A 24,856-nucleotide genomic window follows, 5' to 3' on the forward strand; every position below is an offset into this window, starting at 1 on the left:
CAATAATATAACAGTTCTGAAGCACACATTTTTATGACTGGATTATTAAAAGAAGAAAAATTCCTTCAGAAGCTTTAATAATTCATATAGCATTTCCCAATGGCCACAAAAGATTAAGAGTAAGCAAAAAATATTACTAAAAAATATCAGTTATTTTTTTACTGTTCATGTAAGAGAGATTAATTAAGTCCAATAAGAGTGTTCTCTTTTAAAAAAAATACTACTCAAAATTATATTACTTATTGCGATTATACTACTTACAATACTATTTAAAAACTACTTCTACATTATATCTGTCATTTATCTGTCATTAACCAAGTCAGGCATCAGAATCAGACTATGAAAACAGTAAAATGGTTGATACCTGTGATTTGACATGAGGTAACTGACTATAGTGGAGCTTAATTCTCTCTTTTTCAGAGTCTGATGTCACCATGCAATGATGAAACACTGCACTCGATGTTTTTACCATTGGGCAGCCATAATTTATAATGAAAACCATTCGGTTTTCATGTTAGGTTGATGTGAAAACTAGATTGTTATTACTGAAAGCTAAAATAGTCACGAAACTAATGAGCATCTGAGTTAAAAGCCTGTTAAAAAAATTAAACTTCCTATATGCTGTTATATACCTCCAGTATAATACTGTTGCTTTGTAAAAGCACATAGAACACAGGTCCATAGTCTTAGATGATCTTCTTAAACATGTCTATTTCCTGATGTACCTCTTTACCTTACAAACTTTAAAGTACTTATGTTTCACAACACTCCCTACTAAGGGTTATTTCTCCCCTCCCACAAATGAGTAAGTACTATTGAAGCAAAAAGTCTTCTCCTAAATCACAAAGATAATGTTTGGAAAGAGAAGGAATTAGACACTGATTTCCCGAAATACAGGCTAGTGTTCTCACTCACACAAACACAGGTATAGAAAATAATTTGACTACCACAATTCAACATTAAATACGGTATTTTAAATACTGAGTTAGAGATGCCACATTAAAAAATTGCAAGTGTGCCAATAAATATCCTTTGACATTTTGCTTTCTACCTCCACTCTACTTCCATGTCTCTAAACTGAATTTACCTTTACATATTCTTTTGTTTTTAGAACTTTCAGAAGATCTCGCACAGGGGCTGACAACGCAAATTCTGCTGCTATTTCAAGGTCCTACAAACAATGACAAAAGAAAAGAATATGCTTTCAGACTACATTTCTTTAAAACATACAAATAAGATGAAACTCTACTGTTAACTTACCTTCCTCAGCATTTTAGCAAAGCCAAGAGCTTTGGAGGCCCTTTCTCTAGCTTCATGAAACAGCTCTTTGAGTGCTCTGCTGGTCTCTATAACAGACCTCCTGAAACATTGGTAAGAATGAAGTGACAGTGTTTTAATAAATCATATTGCATTTATATAGGTATTAGAAAATAAGAATTATTTACATATATGTCAGTAGAAAGAACATAGAAATGTAAATATTTACAAACAGCTGACCAAAATAAATTAAACTTGCACAGACACATTTTTGATAAGGGTATGTAAAGTGAATTTAAAGACTGCTACATAAACAATCTTTCATACTCTGAACTAAAAAGAAGGTTACTAAGCTTCAAACGAACAAGATGATGGTCTTTACCACTGCATACAGAAATATCAGCAATAAAAGTCTAGGGAGTCTTGCATTTACAAAGTTTTCATTCTTAGAAATGAAATGCAGTTATGTACCTGTCAGGGGTACAGAAACATGAGTGTGTTTGTTATTATTAAGCCGAAGGGCTTAATACCTGATTTCATCTGATGCAGTACTGTCATCGGCACTGGCCCAAAATTCATCACAACTGTCTTGTAGTCCAGAATCTAAAAACATTCCTGTAGATTTCAGCAGCATTCCTGCAATATCACTGTAGCAACAGAAATGGTGGAACTTCAGAGTCTTATTCAGGTAGCATGGCACCTTAAACTTCTTCCTACTCTGTCCAACGCAAGAGAGCCGCGTTGCCAAGTCCGCCTGCAGAAACAAGCAGCATCTTGGGGGCCCTCAGTAGTTACTGTACATGCACAGGGCTAACAAGAACAGACTTTTCCATAGAAGCAGTCATACCTGTTACAGCCAGAGTAAGAGCAATCTGCACTTGCTGCATCCTATAGCTACTGTCATAGTGTAATAATCCATAAATTCACAAAAGCTATCAGCTGCTTATTGAAGCCTTCAGAAGTCCAACCTGGGAACCCTGAACAAGTGCTGACTTGAGTATCTGTCTGGTACAAATCAACACCACAAGTGGAATAATTAAATAAAACCTACCAGAACAATTTTCCAGCTTGAGCTTCACCTCCTCTTATATAGGGAGTTATTTCTTTGGTGAAATTCCATTCTTCCTCCAACAGATTTTTTAAACTATGAGAAGCCTGAGGTAACTGCTGTAGCATTTGGATCCAGCTTCGCATATAATCAAAGTAAACCTGTACATTGAAAGAGATAATTTAAACAGAAATAGTTACAATATGTAACTAATGATTACAACTTCTCAGATCAACCACCTCAGCATTATACATTTTGTAGGAAATATTTCTACATTTTCAGCTGCTATGACTGAAAATGAGATACATGCTTCCATAAAAAAGGGGCAATTTATGGCTTAGGAAGTAGAAAGTGCTACTGAAGTATTTATACTACGTCTCCCCAAAACTTCTCTGAAAGTATTGAGTATCACCACATTGCTTGCTGTGTTGGTACTCAGCATTGTATCAGTAAGTACCTACAGTGGCCAGTTTTTAAAGCTGAACTACAGTATCTGAATCTTTTTATTACCTGGATTACTCCAAAAGATTTTATCTGTACATATCCTCCTGGATAAGGGTAAGTGCAGTCAACAAGTTCTACTTTATACCTTGCATTCCTTCACATCAAGTCTTATCCCTCACTTCTATTTATTATTGTTTTAAACCAAGACAAAGTTAAGTACAATTCTTCTTAAAACACCCACCCTTCAAGATCAGCTGTAATTTCTTTAATAACCTGCAATACAAAGCAACACCCCTCCTTAGAAATGGTTAAGACACTTCCTATTGGTTTTACGTATCTTCAGACCACATTGTAATAATGTCAAGATCATAAAATCATGGGCAGGGACACCTTCCACTAGACCAGGTTGCTCAAAGCCCCATCGAACCTGTCCTTGAACATTTCCAGGGACAGGGAATCCACAACTTCTCTGGGCAACCTGTTACAGTGCCTCACCACCCTCACAGTTCCCCTAATTTCCAATCTAAATCTCCCCTCTTTCAGTTTAAAGCCATCACTCCTATCTCTACACTCTCTGATAGAGTCCCTCACCATCTTTCAACAATAGATGGTATCAACAGCTGGAAAGCAGCTCCGGAGGACTTGGGGGTCCCGGTAGACAAGTCAACTATGAACAATGTGCCCTTGTGGGCCAAAAGGCAAATTATATCCTGGGGTGCATCACGAAGAGCATAGCCAGCACGTTGAGGAAGATTATCCCCCAACTCTACTCTGCCCTGGTGAGGCTGCATCTGGAGTAGTGTGTTCAGTTCTGGGCTCCTTGGTATAAGACAAAGAACTACTGGAGAGGGTCCAGCAGAGGGCTACAAAGATGATTAGGGGACTGGAGCATCTCTCCTCTGAGAAAGTCTCGGCCTGTCTAGCCTAGAGGAAGAGAAGGCTCAGGCGAGATATGATCAATGTGCCTAAGTACTTGAAAGGAGGGTGTCAAAGGGATGGGGCCAGACTCTTTTTGGTGGTGCCAGATGACAAGAGGCAACAGGCATCAATTAAACCCCAGAAGTTCCACTGGAACATGGGGAAGAACCATTGGGGTGACTGAGCACTGGAATAGGCTGTCCAGAGGGGTTGTGGAGTCTCCTTTCTGGGAGATAATAAAGAGCCATCTGGACAGAGTTCTGACTAATGGGTCCAGCAGAGCCCTATCAAGATGATTAACAGACTGAGGCGTCTCGCTTACAGGGAAAAAGCTAAGAGCTGGGCCTGTTTACCCTGGAGAAGAGACAGAGGGGATCTTAATGTTTACAAGTATCTTCAGGGTGGGTGTCAAGAGGATGGGGCCAGACTATTCAGTGGTGCCCAGTGATACCATAGGGGGCAACAGACACAAACTGAAACAGAGTAAGTTCCACCTGAATATAATGAAGAACTTCTTTACTTTGAGGGTGGCAGAGAACTGGAACAGGCTGCCCAGGGAGGTCATGGAGTCTCCCCAGGAGATATTCAAACCCGCCTAGATGCAATCCTATGAGACCTGCTTTAGGTGAACCTGCTATAGCAGGGGGGTTGGACTAGATGATCTCCAGAGGTCCCCTCCAAGCCCAACCATTCTGTGACTCTGTGAACAGCTCTGCTGATGAAACACTAGTGATGAGGTACTGAGGTGTACCTTTTGTCATCTCCCTCCCCCTCCCAGAATACTGAGGACAAAGCTCAAACAACTCACAAAGAATAAAAACCAGTCACATCCAAGAGAACAGAATTTAAACTAAATTTACTAAAGAATATTTCATTTAATACCTTTCGGGGGCCAAGTGTTAGTCTTGAAAATACTTCGTGTTTTAACTTATAGGAGTATGAATACACATTAGAAGGAAGGTATCATTAACGGATGAATGCAATAGCAAGATATCAAGACATGATGTTAGTCAAATAAGTGTATTTATTTTTATATTTAATACCAAAAGGTTACTAAATGTTTAGTTTAAATGTATGGAATTTACAGTTCTATATATGAATCATTTTATTGTAAATACACGCAATTTACAAGTATTCTGTACCACAGTACAGTAAATAAAAATCAATATTGCTAAAACCACTGCTAAAAAGGCAATGGCTACTGTGTTACAAGTCCATTAAAATAGTAAAATTATGTTAAAGTAGCACAAGAGCAAAAAATTAGCAAGACTTACAACAGGGACAGTATTAGCAGCATTCAGATTAATAACACTAGGTTTCCAAATATTTTCTCCTTTTTGAAGCTTACCATTAACATTTTATGTAGGTCCTCTTCAAAAGAGTCAATGTTGCAATCAGTCTTTTGTAAGTCATCTAATACCTCCTGTAACATAAACTGGTAATATTGCTTCATTAACAGGCCACCCTTCAGAACCTCTTTACACTCTCTCACTAGCTGCAAAAGAAAAATGCGAAAACGGCCATCAGTCAAAACATTAAGAGATCCACTAACACAGGATCATAAGGATTACAAGAGCTACTACTAAAACATGGATGAGATGGCTAAAAAAGCAGCTAATAAGAAAGGATGGGAGAAAAAGCACCCTGTAGGAAGAACGTAATCTGTGCTGATTTTCTTTCCGTGAGTATACTTTTTCTTGCAAATCACTTTTTTTTCATAGAATTCACTTGCTAATAATTCAAAAATTTCACCTCACCCTGGAAAAGCCGAGTATCAAGACTTGCATGCCTGATACGTTCAAACAGTACTGCTACGCATTTCAAATGGTACCAAAATGTAAGAGACACTAGAAGGTCTCAGTGCCCTAAATGACACCCACTAGGTCAATCACTATAGAAATCAGACTGCACTGTTCTATATGCATATGAATTACAGTTCAAGGGATTGGGTTTGTTCAACCTACAGAAGAAAATATGCAAGGGGAATTAATCACAGTTTTCCAATGCCTACTGAGTAGCAGCTACGGAGAAAGCAGGGGTACTCCTTTCACAAGGATGCACAGTAACCCGAGTAGAGGCAACAGTACAAGCTGCTTCAGGGAAACTGTGTGTGGATCCAAAAAAGCTTTACTGGGATAAAAAACAAATGCTGGAGCAGACTGGCTGGAGAAGCAGTGGAATCTTTCTCACTTCAAGTATGCATGACCTGGCCTACCAAGGCCCTGGATAACTCAGTATGAGGTCCAGCTTCCCCAGGTTTGGACCACAGTATATCCAACCCAGAATTTTCTGTAATTCTGTAATACTTTGTGAACGTGCAAAACAAAACAGACCCACAGACTCTGTTTCAAGCCTGCTCAAGATTTTAGGAATTACAATTCTTCAGGAAACAAACAGACTTGTGAAATATCCTCCACAGCTCCTTTGCCTGTTCAGAAATGTTGCGTGGGACAGCAAGCATTTGCTGAGTTGAATTCACTTTTATAATGTAATTACCAAGAAAGTAGACACCATCAAAACAGTCTGTAACAAACAACATTGTTTTTCAGGAAGAAAGTGTCATTTTTACTTATATCAAAGTCCATACAGAGAATACAAAATGTAAGGGGAAAAAAAAAAAGCCCCAGTCTCTGTTCTCCCAGCTATTGTTCTTTCCAATACAGTATGCTATACTATATTTTACTATGATTCTTAAGATTGAAATTGTAGGTACTGTACTTTTGGATAGAAGGACATCCAAAATCCTAGCATACCCAGGAAACAAAAAGGGGGACAGTAAGGGTGAGTCAGTGGGGATGAGAGGTGACTGAAATTTATTTGGTACCGTAAAGTGATTCTGGAGCAGCAGATAACTGGAATGTGAAATCATCAGCAGCCCAAAAGCTTATTTAAGTGTTTACCCTTAAAGACCACCTGATAAAACCTTGATCTGGTTATGCCTGCCAGGGAACAGGGAGATGACTTCAGATAACTGTAGGATGTCCTGGACTAGACTTTGAAAAATGGCATTGATCTAAACAGTCTTCAGTGTATCCCATAAGCAGCAGAAAAGGAATCCTTATACAACATTCGCAACAAGTGACAGGACTGATAACCTTGGGTCACTATCCACAGAAAATATCAGATACTTATATAAAACAATATCCTAGGAAATATTTTTTTTTTTCCATTTTGTTTTAATTCTTGATCAACTTTCTCTATGTGACCACTGTATGTTGGCAGAGATCTTACATTTGCAAAGAAAAAAGGATCAGATCAAACAAAAAAAAATAAAATACACTGCCTAAGAAACCCAAATGGAGAAAGATGTGCTGGACACTGTTATACAGCTTATAATGCAAACGGAACAAATAACTTCACTGGTTGATAACTCTTTAATCACCACTTCTGATTTGGAAAGGTATATATGACTAGTTGTTTACAATGCAAAAAAACAGATCTCCATATGAAATAAAAGACTATTTATTAAAAGTTGTTACATACTTGCAGATTGTCATTTCTTTAACTAATCCTCTTTAAACTGACAACCTTATAACAAAATGACAAAATAATTTCAAATAGCAAATATATATTAGAAAAAGGCAAACACAAAACAGTTGAAGCAAACCTGTTTAATACTCAAAAGAGATGGTTCACCAGCAGGTCTTTGTTCCAACCTTAGCTTGAGACATTCATGGATAACATTGAGTAGGACTCGGCAGAGGACCAAGAATGCAGGTTCAAAAGACGGTAAATCCATGGATTTCAGCTCCTCCCATGATACAGTACTGCATTTTTGCTCACAACAAGGTGGGGAATTTAATAACTGCACGTAATCTGTACACAACATGTGATCTGGAAATTCTGAAAACTGTAACAAGAAATAGATATCATGAAAAGGATCCTTAAATTCTTTAGGATTTAGCATTTGTTTAAAGTAGATCATACAAAAGTATTTTTAAAAGGTAAGATTCCACTAACTGGCAAATCAACCATAGAAGTTTGAATTTCTCTTTTTTATTTTTTAATCTGAGCAACACCAGGGTAAGGAAAACAATTATGGGCCCCCGGGAGCGAATTAAACAATCTCTTTATGTTTCTGTTTTAAAACAATTAAAACATCCATTAACACTGGAGATCACCTCACTACACAGAAGAAACTGCTGTTTGAGGTTATGATGAACACACAAGCCTAACAACATACACAGGAACATATATTCATTATAAGATACAGGACTTGAAAACTCCAAAATATGTTAAAAAAGGTCTTACAATAATAACTATATCTAGAGAAACAAGTTTGCAAGAGATGGCAACTTCTTTCAAATACATAATGCACATATATAAAACTCCGTATTGTAAAGTAATGCAATATTCAAGAAAGTGTCATTACCTAAACTGAACAAAACTATTAAAACTATTGAAAAAATTACTTACAAACTTTGGTAAATGTTAAGAAATTGAAATTTAAAAAGGCAGATGAAATATAAAGAGATCAAGCTTTTTTTTCAATTAACAAACTTATTTTTCATTTAGATGAAATGCCATTTCTATGAGTAATTGAAGCTATCTGAAATAGATATGCTAGATATCTAAACTATATACCCTGTAATACAATTCAAAGCCTCCACATATGGAGGTACTCTTTAATTTAGGAAGGAAATTTGGCCTACAATATGTCTGAAGCTCAAAGATAACCACACACTGTCCATCATCTAAGGATAAGATTTGTTTCAGGTTGTTCTATCCTAATTCTCATTTCACAGCTGCTAACTACAACACCTGAATATCCTTCATTCATATTAGCCATAACTAGCATTTTTTATTCTTTTCTTCAGTGCCAAGTTTAAACAGTATCACTTCAAAGGAGAGAAAAATATTATCGCTGATCTAATTCCTGGTAAAGTGCTGCCTAGAAAGTAAAACAAAAAGGAAGAAGAAAAATTTTACTTTCATTTTTTAATACTGTGATGTTTCTCAACCGTCATGGAGGATGGAATAGCTTATTCATTACTGTATAACACTGGCACATAATGTACTATGCACTGCAGGCTCTTAAGTAGTTTATAAAACCAGTAGCTCATTATGCAGAGACAGCAAACATGTGTGAGCGGGGATTTCCTCTACACCTAGTTTAGTTGAAGCTTAATCACTAGCTGATCTACAGTATAATAACTTAATCACCAGCTGATTTACAGTATAAGAATGTCTCTTAGATGGTATATTAAAGTCTTCTTTGTACTATTTCTTAAATAATCATATAGCACCAGAACTGAAGGCTTTTATACAAGAAGTTTTCGGTAACAATAGATTATGAAAATACAACAAAATACATAAGAGATACAATCTTCATTGTGATGCAAGTGCAGTGCTGGATTTTTTTCTTTCCTTATAAAAATATTAAAACACCCCTAGTTGATGAGCAAAAATAAAATGAATGTTATTTCATTTTCTAACATTAAGGATAACAGCACATGACATTAGGACTTAGTATTAGACACCTAAACTTCTATTGCTCAATTTAAGTAACTAATCAATCTTCAGTAGGCCCAATCTGAAATGTTTCAAGTGACTAACCAATACTTCTTAAACAACCCCCAAGAAATCAGAGTCCGAGCCATTTATTGAGATCATATATACATCAAATGTCAGCTACTGTCCTTTGTTTACCACTTCATAATTTTGTTTTTATTAACTCACAATCAAGAATATAAAATGACCCAAAGAAAGAAAAACTAAGCCAGCTGAAGAATGCAACATTCTAACATGACTTGCTTTCACGTATTTCAAGGTTAAGAGAATCCGTTCATTTTTCCCATCTGGCCTCAAGCATAACATGACATCAGAGTACTTCATTCACTTAGATTAAGATAACCTCAAAACAATAGTGACATTTTCATAAAGATGTCCTGCAGAAAGATATCCAGTCTTGGAGACAAGAAAAGGAAAATGATGCTTCCATACCTAACTCTTCTCACATTTCAATTTTTGCGTCTGATTTTTCATTGCAATTTTTCTGACTTATTTGCAATAAATATTAGAAAATGTAATGAGAAAAGATGTTAGCATAAAAATGTCATTTCAATTAGAAACAAGAATAGAGAACTAGCTTGTGCTTCACACAAATTCTACTTCAGGACAAATTACAGATTAATTTCAGTGAAAGTAGAACTGGGCTCTTAATTGTAACACACGCTATCAAAAGCCAACGAAGCAACCAAGACTTTCATATGATCCCAGTTCCTCCAGTTTCAGTTAGACACAATACAGCAGAGGAGGTACTTCTGTTATCCATTTACACTACTAGCAACCTACCTCCAGCTGGTGATCACTCCTTACCAACGCCATACGGGCCCTTTGCAATGAACCATGCATTAGCTTGTGCAGTCTTAAAATTAGCTTCCTCAACCCCATTTGCTTCAGTGCTTTATCTACAAAGGGCCTGTAAATAGAAGTCAAACAGTGTTGGCTACAGCTTGCCTCAGCACTGCATTCTGGAATAACCCAAGAGGCGGAGTCATCCTCAGATTCAAGCCTATCAAGTCTCCTTGAAAAATGGTCCTGAAAGTCAAAATTTGGCTTATTAGAAAAATTGTTCTTGATGGCTTGTCTAAGTTCCTCAACACTCTTTTCAGAGATCTGTTCGTCCCCATCGCTCTCCTCTGTGCACGTTCCTGAGGATTCCTTTACTTCTGTTTCCCCATCAACTTCTTCATCCTCTGGATCATTGTCCTTAGACGGTAGAGGAGAAGGAATTTCAAACACTGGCCAGCCAATGTCAGAAAGATTTTTGATGCCCAGTACAGTTCCCATAATCCTTAGTTTTTGATTTAAGTCTTTTGTAATATTTAACCATAAACAGAGTGCCTGCACTCTGTCTTGGAAGTCCTTTGCAGCATACTTTTCATAGTCCTTTTGAAGAGCCTGCAGAGATGGATAAAGTGCTTCTATATACTCTAGCAGCTCCATTATCCTCTTTACTTGCTGAAAAGAGACCCGCTGGCGATGGAGGTGTTCATGGTAACTTGAGTAACCTAAAGTACTAGTTCCACGTGTTGCTTTGCAAACTCCTTCTCCTGAAGTACCATTGAGACTGGCTCCGTTTTTTACATAGGAGAAGCTCCCATAGTTCACTTTGAAGGTGAGGATTTCATTGATGATATCGGGGATAGCTTGTCGTGCTGCATAGAGATAGAGGTCTTGGTCATTAATGCTCCGGCCAGCATGCCAAGCTTGTAGCTCCAGCCAGATCAGTTCATTGGATCGGTTCAGCCAGACAGAAGAGGTGTTTTCCTGTCCTCTTTGCTCCCTGTCCTTTTTCTTTGAGACTGAGGTAAGTTTTAACAAAAGCCGCAGGGTTTCAAAGAATTTTAAGCGGTCTGCTGGGCAATCAGTCCTAGAAGTCTGGCGTGTAGTTCTGGGTATTGGCATGGGCACTGAGACTGGAAGCTTAGCATTGCAACAGCCAAGGCTGAGGTAAGGCTTATTGAGATCAACATCTGGAATTGTTTTTTTTGGCAGAGACCCACCAACTGAGTCTAGCATAAATGAGCACTGCACATTTTTCTTGTGATCTCGTTCTGTAGTCCTTAGTGTGTCTCGGATCTTTTTCCCTTGCTTATAAGCGTGCTCCTCCACATTATCAATGGTTTTCCCATTGTCTTTATGCACAGACTGAGTTGGCATACTCATCTTTTCTGTAAGAAAAAAATAAAAGAATGAACGTGACTGCAGCAAGAAGGATCGTTCAATCCAGCTCACAATCCCATTTCATACGTTGAGCATAAAGCATGGTTTAATAGCAACAAAACAAAACAGGCATGGGTAGAAGTGAAATATAGTCCTGGAAATTACCATCAGTACAGCTAAATCAACAGCAGCACCAAAGAAAATGTTTTTCTCCTCTTGCTTTACCTCTTTTGTAGAAAGGACTTCAGAGAACTGCCACTGTCCTGAGCATGCCATCTACTGAAAATTGGGTATGATCAAAAGGAAAAGAATAGGTTCCAAGTTCATTTTCCATACATTTGTCACACAACCTCCCAAACAAAAACCTCAAAATGTAACAGAGCATTTGAGTTTCCAAGTCAAACAGAAATAAAGAGACTACATTGCACATGCAATTTCATAAAAACTGAAGCATGTATGGATTCTGAAATCTAGCTAAAATGACCTAACAATGGCTCTTGGGAGGCTTGATCTTAGGTCTGGGAAACCCTCTGTAATCTTAATACACTGCTTTAACACCAGGAGCCTACCTTACCACTCTCCCAACACACAAACACTTGTCTTCTCCCATACTACGTAACAGCCCTTTTCTGCACAACTATGTAATCTCTTTTCTTCCTGTTCTTTCCTCAGCAGCAGCAGACCTTATCGCTCTTCTGCAGCAATAACAAAAGCTCTTCAATCTAGGCTTTACAGTTCAGGACAGGAGGAACTACTTGGTATTGAAACAGTGGTTTTCTCTCTCTCAAGTAACTGATGGCACACTGGAGGAAAATCCCTGTAATGCAGACTAGCTGCAGTCCAGGAATCAGGAGCTGGAACACAAGCAGCTAGAGTCACAGGGCCCCTGCTTATTCAAGAACAAAACGTGGCCGAATACCTTGTCATTTTTTCCCTGTTTAGTATGCTGTTAAGGATTATCTGCTGCTCAGGGCTCGTTTTCCACTCTAGAAGTAGTGATTGCCTTAGAGTTTTTGTTACAGTCCTCCTCATTATGACGTCCATCAATACCAGAAATACTAATAAGCTTATTTGCAAAAAAGGCCTCCTCAGTGGAAGAATAATATTATTCTTTTTCTGTCAATGGAAAAATATGATAGAGAATGATCCACCAAGCCAACATACTTTTGGGTGCCAAAAATGGGAAGATCTATTATTGCTCAACATTTCAGAATGTTGAGCACTTCAACGCTCTCTGACTTAAATTTGCACCCTGACTTCTCAACAATTTGCAAATCACATCTCTACCTTGCTTCTAGGAAAACAAGAAACAGACTTTGAAGATGTTGACTTTGCAGTGGGTTAGAGGATAGCAGGGGTAAACAACAGCTCCCTATTTCTCATACAATTATAGATCCTTAATACAAGCTCAGCACTAAAAGGCTACTATGAAGTCTTATGCACTACAGTCCTTCACTACCACAATTTCTCTGGTTAGAAACCAACCCTTTTTTTTTTTTAAAGCACAGAAATAAAAAAAATTACTGAAAGCAGGAGAACTTATTACATAACTACCATGTACAGAACTAAATAAGGTTAATGTTGCATTAGAGGAGTTTAACGTAGCCAAACGGCACAATTAAAAGCCAATAAACAAAGCTTAATAATTCCAGTGCTTACACAAGTACTGGCACTTTGAGGAAGAGGTCTTCTGGTGAATGGTCTCTTCACAGTGACAATAATCAGAGACTGTATGAAACGAAAGGGAACCAAATGCTTTGGAAGATGTTCATGTGGGCCATCCTTTTATTATGAACTTGCACTCTACAACTCCAGGCAACTGCAGAACAGACTGTATTCCTTTATTCATGCTGAAGCACTCACCTTGAAAATGTAATCTTTGCAAGTAAATGTGCTCTGAGACACCACTTCCTGTATCATGCAAATCAGTTAAAAAATTGCTTCCAAAACATTAACTGTCAATACTTAAGCTGCCGTTAACAACTTTGGCAAATAACATTGTCAGACATAGTGGTGGGTTTGTTTGGGGTTTTTATAAAGTTAAAAGCCTAGGTATAATTCTGTATGAAAATACTGAACACAACATCTTAAAAAATGGGTTTTCTTCACCCATCACAAGCTCAGCAAAACCACTACTGTTACGCATTTTTCTCTTTTCTCTTTTCTGCCTTAGAAGGGCAGCTTGAAAAGATGTAGCTACTGAATGTTTTTTAAGATTCTTTTCAACAAGTAATTACCATATTCTTTATCTGCTCAAAATTAAAGAAAAAAAAGCTTAAATTCATACTTTAACCTAAAAGTGTTTTATTATTAGATATCAGTATTTAGTAACATTAGGAAAAACTTGTATCAAGTATCTTTTGATACTGCAGTACCTGGCTCCAATTTCTGTGCATCTCCTCCATCAGGGAATGAAAGGCAACTACTACGACTTTATGGTCATTTTAGGAAAAAAGCCCAAAACACCACACCTACCTTTTGAAGTAGAGCGGCTAGCAGGTCTCCCAACGTTATTTTTCTGATGCTTTGTTGACATACGCTTCATCTGTCGGGGTGTACTAGGAGGAGAAGTTCCATAGAAGGTGTCAGCACTTGCTTCATCTGATAATTCCTCAGGGTCAGATTCTGAGATCTTGCAAGCAGCATCTTCTGACGTGCACACTTTCCTGTAGAGAACAAGTTAAACCATAACGTTAAAGAACTTTTACTTGCAATATCTGTTTAGAAAGCTAATTCACTGATGTATCCCAACCACAGTCAACCTTCTATATTTTCCTGCCACAGCCATGTGTATTTGTCCCGTTTTTTGACATCCTTAAGGGTAACTTTCTAATCAAGCAAAGTATAGGCTACATATAACAAAGGGGATGTATGGCCAGTGTCACTAGAACACAGTGTAAACATATATGCATATGTAATGCGTTCATTTCTGAGAAAACCTGGGGCAAGCCTAAACTAAGAGGAACACCAAACAAAGGTTCAAATATACAAATATAATGCAAGACAATCAATCTAATCAGTGGCAGAGACAGCAGCAGAGGCCTTTCTTTCTATCCTCCACCCCCTAACGTGTGCATACCATGAATGCAGCTTTCAAATTTACTGGAAAGCCTCTCTACCCTTCACAAAACTTTATGTAGCATAAGAGACCTGAATGTACTTTATGTATTTTCCACTGATTTTAATACTAACTGGATTTAACCTCAGAATTCTTTTTTGGCAAACCAAAAAAGCCCAACAGGGTCTCCACAGTAACTGTTCAATTAGCCTTGATTACACTGGCACTTTGGAAAAAAATACTGATAATACTTTAAAACAAGTCAGGCAAAACCAAAATTAAGATAACGTATATACGCTCTTCAAACCTCAAATCCAGATGGCCAGCTTTACAACTGGATGTTGTATCACTGAATTCAACAGAAAGCATGTACCTTTGCAGGATTAGCACCTATGTCAGTACAGAGTCCAGCACAGTAACTTTCCAACGCCAAACAAGACATTTCATTACTATTACATTCCGTAGTATCAGCAAACATTATACAGTAGCATTACATGCAGTAATACAAAACATTCCATTACTTTAAAAACACTGACTTGTCTCTGTAATTTTCAAAAACTCTACACTATTTTAATTTAAACTACTAGAATATAAAAGTAGAGAGTAACACCTTTTTCCTTCAGTGAGGGCCAGGCCTTCAAAACAAAAACCAATCAAACAAAACCTAAAAACAACCAACCAAAACTCAACAACAACTGTATGGTATCTAGTAGTTAACCTTAGCAATGGCACAATTCCACTGCAGAACAAGACTATCAAAGTCCAGACTGCTATGATTCGGGTCTCCCTTTCTCCCCAGCCAAAAACTCGTATAGCCTTTCCTTCAAGTCAGTTCTGGCACTTACACAGTTGTCCCCTAAGCCAGGATTTCATCTATTTGTAAACTCACATGGGGTGGGTGTGTGTGAGTGCATGTGTGTAAATAATTAAAAAGAGCCATCAGTTTTTACATGTAAACTCTGGGCCAGTTCAAAGATAAGCTCCAGTACCAACTTCCTCTCATAAAAAGATGTCAGATGTAAAACCACCAGAAGAGGGGGCATGCATGCAGTCTCAGTAACTTGCTTTAAAAATATATGACAAATACAATATATAAGTAATCATGTTGGATACCCCTTTTTCCCTCCTGGACGCTTGCACTGTCCTACCAAATAAAATTACTTCAGCAGAGTTGCAACTGGGCACAACAGCTGGATCTCCTCTGCATGATCAAGTGACAAACAAACAGCAGTGAAATTACTCTCAGACTCTGAACAGCCAAACTGCAGTACATTTTATGCTGTTCACTGACATACTACGAAATTTCAGATTCATACATGGAAACAAACTATTTTAAGGCAATCTGTGAACTGTATCATTGCCCAAACGTATCATATGAATTTTTCACAAAGTTAAAAAAAGCTGCCCAAAATAATGACAATCCTCTGGTTAGTTCAGGCTTCAGAGGAAAGTAGATGGCAGCAGGACAGAGTTTTAGTATCTCTCACTATCCTTTTAAACCCATCTGATGTTTATCTACTCTGGGTAGAGAAGGGAGAAAAACAGTAGGAGGACAGCACTCTAAGACCAAAACAAGTCCCTATGTGACTGAATCCCATGGATAGGCTGGAGCTCGAAGTGACACAGAGATGTCTGCCTTCTCCCAGAATACTGGGCCCATTACCCCAGCACAGTCCTCCTATCACCACCACTCCCCACTGGAGCCATATGTGGAACTCTCTTGCTTTAACATACACTTACCTGGGAGAACAACATGCACCACTAGCTCCAAGGAGGGGAAAAAAAAAAAAACAGTTTGCCTCCGTCCCCTCAGATATTTTATTCCTGAAGCAAGCGTGCAAATAACACCATCTTCACTCTAGTAAAAGACACGGAGGCAAAGAAACATTCAACCTAAATCAACCAGTGCAAGACTGGCATCAGGAAGAGGTAACGTCAATTTCAGTTTCACTTGAATCATAAATGGCAGTTTACTTTCCCCTATTTTTGAGGCAGATGAGGAATTTTACTCATATTCTGGTGGAGCGAGTCCAAGTGTCTGCAGGAAGAAATACACCAGGATATTGCCAGCCAACAGAACAGCAGTAAGGCTAACAAAAACCAAACAAACAAATCAGATACTGTACTTTTGCTTTGCCTTTAGATATAAACATGCAGAACAATTATGTTCTCTACAAAGTCATGGAAACTTTTAGCATGTGAAATTACTCTTCTCACACTACAGCTTTGAAAAGGCAGCAAGCAAGTTCACCAACTACTGTAGATAAACTTTAGAGGTTACCTAAGAAAAATTATTCAGGTGGTACCATAGCACCACCTGTAGCCTAAGGGGAGCTCTGCAGTGAATTTGGCCACTGACCACCACACCACCACACAGAATCACCGGTACTTTTAGCCTAGGTTCCTTGCCTTGGGAAATCATGCTGTTTGTGTGTCTTTTAGCAATCTGATTTAATTAACCCCTATATATATAACAAAGAGGTCTTAATTTGTTCCTACAGATCCTGTGAAAATAGGTGGAAGAATAACAGAAAAGGATCTTGTAAGTGCTGAACTGGGAAAGTGGAACTCAAGTTTACATCAGGAAAAAATTATTCTTGAGAACTCTTGCAAACAGCCTTACTGCAGAAAACACTCCAGGCAGAGCACACCCCTCTGAATTTGCCAAAGACAAATCAACCACAAGAGACTAAACCACATGAAACAGAAGTCATTAGTTCCAGTACTTATGGAACTATTTATTTTTTCAGTGATCTCACTGGCCTGGCAAGGCACAGGGTGGGGTGCTGATGCTCTTGGCTGGGCCTGGCAGAATGGATCCTGCGGCACTCGCGTTCAGTCTCAGTTCCAAGGCAGTTTTATAATGAGGTAACTTGTCCTAGTTTAAAAGACCAGTGAAAACAACTGCTTTCCTTCTGTTTTACAGTGAGTAACCTTTTCTAAGAGTATAATGATCAAACCTCTTCACCAGGCTGAATGAGCTGATCTTTAGAGACCATAAGCTAGGTCTTTCCTTAACAGTCACTACCTTGTTTGTTTCTTGATATGGCTGAGGAGAAGGCATGAAGGCCAAAAGTATTCAGAACATCCTACACCTGAATTACATATACACTATACAGTGGGATCACAGTATCACAGAATGGTTTGGGTTGGAAGGGACCTTAAAGCTCATCTAGTTCCAACCCTCCTGCCATGGGCAGGGACACGTTCCACTAGACCAGGTTGCTCAAAGCTCCATCCAGCCTGACCCTGAACACTTCCAGGGAAGAGATGTCCACGGCTTCTCTGGACAACCTGTTCCAGTGTCTCACCACCCTAATAGGAAGGAATTTTTTCCTACTATGTAAGTTAAATCTATCCTCTTTACACTTAAAGCCGTTCCCCCTTATCACTATATGCCCTTATAAAAAGACCCTCTCGGGCTTTCTTGTAGGCCCCCTTTAGGTACTGTAAGATCTCCTCTGAGCCTTCTCTTCTCCAGGATGAACAAATCCAACTCTCCCAGCCTGTCTTCATAAGAGACATGCTCCAGCCCACTGATAATCTTTGTGACCCTCCTCTGGACTCACTGGCATCATGCTGGATCCAGAATGATTTATTTGACATTCAGACTCCCCCCCCCCCCCGGGTAATTTAGTAGGTTGTTTTTTAATTTGTTAAGAACCATAGCATATTTGTTACAAAACATGCAGTACTAGACGTCATATCACAAAACAGCAATCATGTTGTACAGAACCACTCTTGTTAGCAGCTAACCAGATGACCTAACTGGAGCTGGCTCATCATAGAGGGAGGAAGCCAATTCAAGTTGTAACTCAAGTTTAAAAATACATCATGCTCGGTTTAGGGTTTGTGCGGTAAAACTGTATCTCAGAGCTCAAATCAATGCCTGTCAACACAAAGATTCAGTTTCACCAGCGAAAGCCTTAGTGTACAACAATGCAATAAATATATAGGGGCTGAACTAAAGCAACTACATCAGCTTAGTCATGCTGGTTTCAATTTTTTCTCATCCAGACAACATTAGACATATATGATCGTCAGCAGAAACCCTCTGGTATTAAAACTAGTTAACAGATTACTGACATAGCATTTGTAATGTCCATGTGCTATTCACTTTTATGAACGTAACCAAAGAATAATTAAATCTGCAAATCTATAAAATGCAGTGCTGGCTAACCTAAATCAGATTATAGTATTTGTTATTACACAAAATTGCTGCTTCCTAAATACTGTTGCAAGCAGAGTTGGGAAACATTAATCAAAACTAATTTCTTGTTTGCTACCAAGAACTACAGACTTTCTCCCCCACAGCCAGTGAAAGCCATCCTAATCCTCTTTATGCATATATCCAAAAAGTAAAAGCTAGAAGTGTGATAAGTGAAGTTACTATTTGCCGAGGACAGTTTGAACCCAATGCTTACAAGGAAAACTGGAAGTGCACAGTTTTCACATCAACCTATTTATAGGCTGCTCCCAGCCCTAACTTTAACGAGCAACATGTTTCTCATCAATTTTGCCCTGATGAATATAGAAGGGACTGTAGCCAGGATGAATAAATCAGGAATACTGGGAGAGTTGAAAGAGCAATATGGTAAAAAAAACAAAACGCAAAACCACCCACCAAACAAAATACCTTGACAGCTCGGAAATGCAACAAGAAATAAATAACTAAGAACACTTCCAGCAAGTAACTACTGTATGCTATACCAGTGTGCGTTTCAACCAGAATCTGAAAAGACAAAATACAGGATTTTTTTTAATTTGCCTGTGTAGATGACAACAGGATTTTTAATAATTATTTTCTCTTCACTAAATCGAAATGTTGGTAATGTATCTACAATTTCAGCTCAATCCTGAAAATTGAGTTAAATCATCTACAATTCCAAAGGCCTGCAAGCAGAAACAGGAGAGAGAAAATTGAGGTACAGAATTTGGAGCAGCAGGGCAGGGAGCAAGAAAGCCTGGTAACCACTGCTGTTAATAAAGACCATGAGTCTTCAGGAAAATAGTCATTTATCTTTAAAAATATATCAATAAATGAAAAGACCACTGAAGATCACATAGGAACATGTTAAAATTAAGTAGACTGAAGTCACACTGAAAAGTATGATTTTTAACCACTACAAATTTTTTGTACTTTACTGAAGCATTACTCAAAAAACTTTCAAAGTCTGTAACAAGCAATAATAAGAGGTCATGCTAAAAACTGTGACATCTGAATGGGGGGAATAATTTTTTTTATTTTCCCTATCAGCTAACCTTGATCCTCATAAGCGGGAGTCTGAATGTATTAGACACACAATTAACTCAGGTTCAGCCACTGGTCATCATCCCACACACAGTTTAAAAGCTTGCTGGGAATCAGAGCAGTAGAGATCAAATGATGGGACTACAAGCACATAGTAATAAATCTGAGTTAGGCAATTCCAACACAGTAGCCAGGACAATCACCCACCACAACAGTTACAAAGCTGCGCACTCCACAGGCTGCTGCCGTAAACAGCTTCCCTCAGTTTCAAAGACATTACACCACTCACACATCAGCAAGGCTCTTTCTCCACACTTCCTATGGCACACTGCCATTTCCACAGAGAGAACTGCAAGATCTGCACAAGGCCCACTGCTGAATTACCAAGTCCTAGTTATTGACACTCAGTGTCTTTGCTTTAAAGGTGAAGAGTCTATTTTTCAAATATATATTCCATTAGCCTGTACACTGCCAATTAGATAAGGAAGCAGAAAACTTCGACACTACACACTATCAATTAAGTAATTTTAAAACTAAGGTAGCTCTCCCTAAATATTGTTGCAACAATTTCAAAGATAAACAACATTCTGACAAGAACATAATTGCAAACTGTCATCATCCCACCACTGCTGATAATGCAAAGAGAAAACAGGATTTTTACATAACCACCTCTGCATCTGTTAAAACTGAAAAGGAAATGGTATCCAGTTAGAGCTGCTGACCACCACATACAATACAACTATGGAATCAGCAGCTCTAACTTCTGTGGGGAAGTACGGGGTTTTGTTTTATCTGCACAGCACTAGAAAATGTGATGGTACTCCTGGACCAACAGCACAAGGAACTTCATTAATCTATCAGCAGTACCTCGGGAAACTAAGACTAATGAGTATACAATCTAATCAGAAAACCAAGTTAAGATGAAATGAAGTTCTGCTAAAGTACAGGACTGTTATCTGGTGTAAACTCCTAATGTGTCATTCCAACATCATGAAAGCACCACACACCCCTATTTTTTAATCATCATTTAAAAATTCCCTGTTATGAGGGAAGCTGTAAGCTTAAATAAATAGACTTGGTTCTTAAAAGTTTCTGAACTGAAAGCAGAAAGGACAACAGATCCAGTTTTGTATATAGTGGTCTCTGCATTTGTCATTCTGCTACATTTGTGAGTACTAAAATAAGCGTTTGCAACTACTGCATTTAAAAAAGTTATTACAAACTGCTCTAAGGAAGCAAAAGAAACAAAAAATCTTGAAGAAAGGGCTATAAGCACAATTCTGAGGAAGCCCTCAATAAAAAGCAAAAAAGAAAAAAAATCTTGAGCTTTATTCATTATTTTATATTTTTATTCTAGAGAAAGAGGAATTTGCTCATAGTTTATACAAATAACACTGTATTTTTTTCCCAAATACATCCTGCGTAAATCTGGCACAGGGAATAGCCTGGTTAGCAAGATACAAAAAAATTCTGTGACTAGCATGTACATGTCACATACTCCTATTGTGACTATGCCTCCAGAGACTATTAAAAAAAAACATACTGTTCACATTAAAACCTAATACTGATATACGGTAATGAAGACACTTGACCTTGTATTCATATTTGAATCTCGTAAGTCCGAGCTCAACTTTTCTGAGCAGTTAATGTCAAATCTTAGTCACCAATAAACTGTGATTGTTGCCAACATATTAATAGGATTTACTGTTACAAACTTGGTAATATGCCAAGATTTTTAACAGTGTAATTAAATTCAACTTGAAGCTCAGGATATGTCTGGCTTTTTAATGTGTTAAATTTAAGATAATCTGGGTAAGCTATAGGAAAGCAACAAGCTTGGCATTGAGCTTTTCTGAATGAGAATCACTACCATGAAAATAAATTACAAATACAGTCCTTTCTAAGGTTTTTCTAGTGTAAAATTTTTCTAAGAACAGAAAAGTTCTGAAATTATTAAGGGCAAATGCAGTTAGACTTCTACCACATTTCTATTAAGGCCTGGATCAGCTTCCTCATGAGAAACAAAAATCTTACTACGTCTGGAAAATATTGCTGCTTAGCAAAAAAAATACCCAAAACAAAACACACAGACCCCTCCAGATGCCACATCTCACGAGTAGAACAGCAACTTTAAGCTGGAGGAAAGATCAGGAACAAGAGCTTTGGAGTTCCAAGTTTCCAGCTCACACTGATCTGTTAGACACTACCCTAGAAAAGAGGCATCTGGATAACTTAATTTGACAATAAAGCCTGGCACAAGGAACACCTAACAGCCATCTCACAGTGGAAAAGGGGAACTTCAGGGTATCATCTCTTGAAGGCTTTATAAATAAAAAGGCATAAAATAAAAACACTCTTCTCTAAAGCACTTGTTGCCCTTGCAACTCTTCCTTCAGTTAGTAAGTAAAAAGCAAGACTGCTAACTCCCATCATTTCTCAAGACCTGTTTTTCAAGCACACTTCTCTAACTCAATTTGTGTATCCCTGTGACCACCATTACACCTGAACTATCTTCCTTTCTACAGGAGGTGGCTAATCCTATATAGTTAAAGGCCTCCATTTCCCATCTCTTCTAAAAGCTAAGACATAAATATTTATGACAGTCACATTCAACCTTTCACTGATTTCTCAAACCGTAAAAGCAGATATGATGTAAGGCACACCAATGTCAAGGCTAAAATAAACTGGGAAAGAAAAAAGAAAAACACAAACTCAAAATTTATATTAAAATTAGAGGAAAGTTTAAAGGAGAAACAGATTCTAAAGATAATGCTTGGAAGTAACATGAGGAAACAAAAGAATGTTTTATCATGGTGTCATCTTAAAACAACATCCTAAGGCAGAAACCTGAGGCTTTAACATATTCACTGTCTTTCAAAATAACATTTAAAAAAAGAAATAGTACCAGCATAACAATTTCAGTTTTACAAAATATTTGAATTCAAATTCAGCTGTATATAGCTACATTTTTCCTCCCAGAGAAAGGGGAAGGCAGGATATATGATCAGTTATCTCTATAGTCTAGGAATGAACAGCCAAAGTACTGGGGATAAAAGGTAGTGGGGGGGGAAGGAATTTACTTATAACAAAGATAGTAATTTTATCATTTACTGCTGATATTAACTGAAAAAAAAACAACAAACCAAACACTTGCACCTTTCAGCAAGTAAGATTCTGTAAAATTTGCATCTGTAGACTAAGTTTACATTAGAGCATCTTATAGCAGAGAAGCTTGTAAAAACACAGAAAATGTGAATACTAAAAAACTTTTAAAATCAAGTATGACATGTAATGAAGCTTATTCACACAACTTTCTACCAGGATGAAGAGCCACGGCAATTACCAAGACTATAGTCATAGTAAGCTGACACAAAAAGGGGAACCTGTTCCAAGTGCACTTTTTGTTCCCCAGGTTGCATATCCTTGCCCCCTTTACAGAGAAGCCAACAATCATATTCATTCACCAATACGGTGGGGAAAAAACAAAACATGCCCATTTTTTCTTGCACCAGTTACCCATCAGATCAATAAGTTGAAGTGAAAACTACAGACATGTGACTACTAGATCCAGAAAGAATGCAGTGAAAGAGCTTGGCTTCCTCTTGAGGAGATCAGGGGGAAGAAAGCAACCTGCTGTTCCAACACATGGAGTGTAATGTGAAATCATGCCCTCAGTCACTCTCTTCTGGCTGCAGATGAAGCAATTTATAAGATGACTGTCCTTTCTGCTTTCCACTGACACTTCTCCAGATGTTACCAGCCCCCAAGCTGCACAAGTGCAAATGAAAATACCAACACTGGTTCTTCACTGGTGCTGCCGAAACAATCCATCTCAGATGGAATGTCTTTGTTTGCATGATTTTTCCAACTTCAATCACTTTAATTTTGATTAGGCAAACAAATGTACTTAATGGTAAGATAGCAAGTTTCATATGGCAGATATTCCTAGCTGGAGGGGGAAGAAGAGAGGTATGTTCAGAAGAGGGCCACATGGATGGTAAGGGGGCTGGAGCACCTCCTGTATGAAGATAGGCTGAGAAAGTTGGGGCTGTTGAGCCTGGAGAAGAGAAGGCTGCGTGGAGACCTCATAGCAGCCTTTCAGTATCTGAAGGGGGCCTATAAGGATGCTGGGGAGGGACTCTTCATCAGGGACTGTAGTGAAGGAACCACGTGTTTAAGTTTAAATAGGGGAAGTTCAGGTTAGATATAAGGCAGAAGTTCTTTACTGTAAGGTGGCAAGGCACTGGAATGGGTTGCCCAGGGAAGTGGTAAATGCTTCATCCCTGGCAGTGTTCAAGGCCAGGATGGACATAGCCTTCAGTGACATGGTCTAGCGTGAGGTGTTCCTGCCCATTGCAAGGGGGTTGGAATTAAATGATCTTAAGGTCTTTTCCAACCCTAACCATTCTGTGATTCTATGTTAGGAGATGAGACTAGTAATTTCTAGTCTGGGTCAGCTGCAAAACTAATGCAAGTTTGTTGGGTTTTGTTTGGGTTTTTTTTTACTTGCAGCAATGACAAAATTGAAGTACATGGGCAGGAAGATGCTTAAGGTAATACCTGTATCACTACCAAGGAGTGACTGAACTACATCATTCCAGGAGCTAATTTATAAATTAACTATGATAAAGGGCTTGTCAACATAGAAATAGTTACAGAAACAGTAAAACTCAACTAGTATATAGTCAAAATGTAATAGTAAAGGCCTTGTCAACATAGAAATAATTACAGAAATACTAAAACTCAACTAGTATATAGTCAAAATGTAATAGTAGCCCTGCAATAGCCATGCTTTGCTCACGATGCCTTGCAGCATCGCCACACAAATGCAAACACCCAATCCTGCTATGAAGCCCTGACCTACATCTTGCTACCTGTTTGCAAACTAGAGGTTTATGCTACAACTGCCCTGCCAACAATTAAGCACCAAATACAATGAATCCCAGATCAGCTAAGGCCTGAGAGAAGAACACAAAGTATTTCTGCTGCAAGATGGAACAGTGATTTATAGAAAGACTTCACTGCCACAGAGTATCTACTATTTCTGCAGAAATATAAAAGGAAAAAAAGTCATTACTGGGAAAAGACTAATGTAAAGCTCAGAGATGAAGAGTTAATTTTTAATAGATTCCATAGACATCTTTTCTCTCTTGGTAACTCTCAAGCTGTTTAATGAGAACAGAAGGACCCAGCAAGTGTGAATACAATTTCT

At 38.2% G+C, this 24,856-nt stretch overlaps 1 protein-coding gene across 8 annotated transcripts in view; it reads right to left on the bottom strand.

Moving 5' to 3' along the window:
- MAP3K4 (mitogen-activated protein kinase kinase kinase 4) overlaps window positions 1-24,856 on the bottom strand; it is a 70,804-nt gene that overhangs the window by 35,621 nt on the left and 10,327 nt on the right. For 7 of the 8 annotated variants that reach the window (XM_061471449.1, XM_061471445.1, XM_061471448.1 and 4 more), the window contains exons 2-9: window positions 13,811-14,001; window positions 9,962-11,343; window positions 7,275-7,517; window positions 5,016-5,162; window positions 2,309-2,466; window positions 1,788-1,904; window positions 1,261-1,360; window positions 1,088-1,171 (exon numbers count right to left, since the gene is read on the bottom strand). In XM_061471449.1, the coding sequence (XP_061327433.1) occupies window positions 1,088-1,171; window positions 1,261-1,360; window positions 1,788-1,904; window positions 2,309-2,466; window positions 5,016-5,162; window positions 7,275-7,517; window positions 9,962-11,343; window positions 13,811-13,880 (2,301 nt within the window). In that variant the 5' untranslated portion in view covers window positions 13,881-14,001. The remainder of the gene's footprint in view (window positions 1-1,087; window positions 1,172-1,260; window positions 1,361-1,787; window positions 1,905-2,308; window positions 2,467-5,015; window positions 5,163-7,274; window positions 7,518-9,961; window positions 11,344-13,810; window positions 14,002-24,856) is intronic. The other variant, XM_061471447.1, reaches the window with a different exon arrangement.

Source organism: Pezoporus flaviventris, unplaced genomic scaffold, assembly GCF_033815535.1.
Source record: "Pezoporus flaviventris isolate CSIRO_AGI_PZ_B2104156 unplaced genomic scaffold, CSIRO_AGI_Pfla_v1 ptg000066l, whole genome shotgun sequence".
Taxonomy (NCBI): Eukaryota; Metazoa; Chordata; class Aves; order Psittaciformes; family Psittacidae; genus Pezoporus; species Pezoporus flaviventris.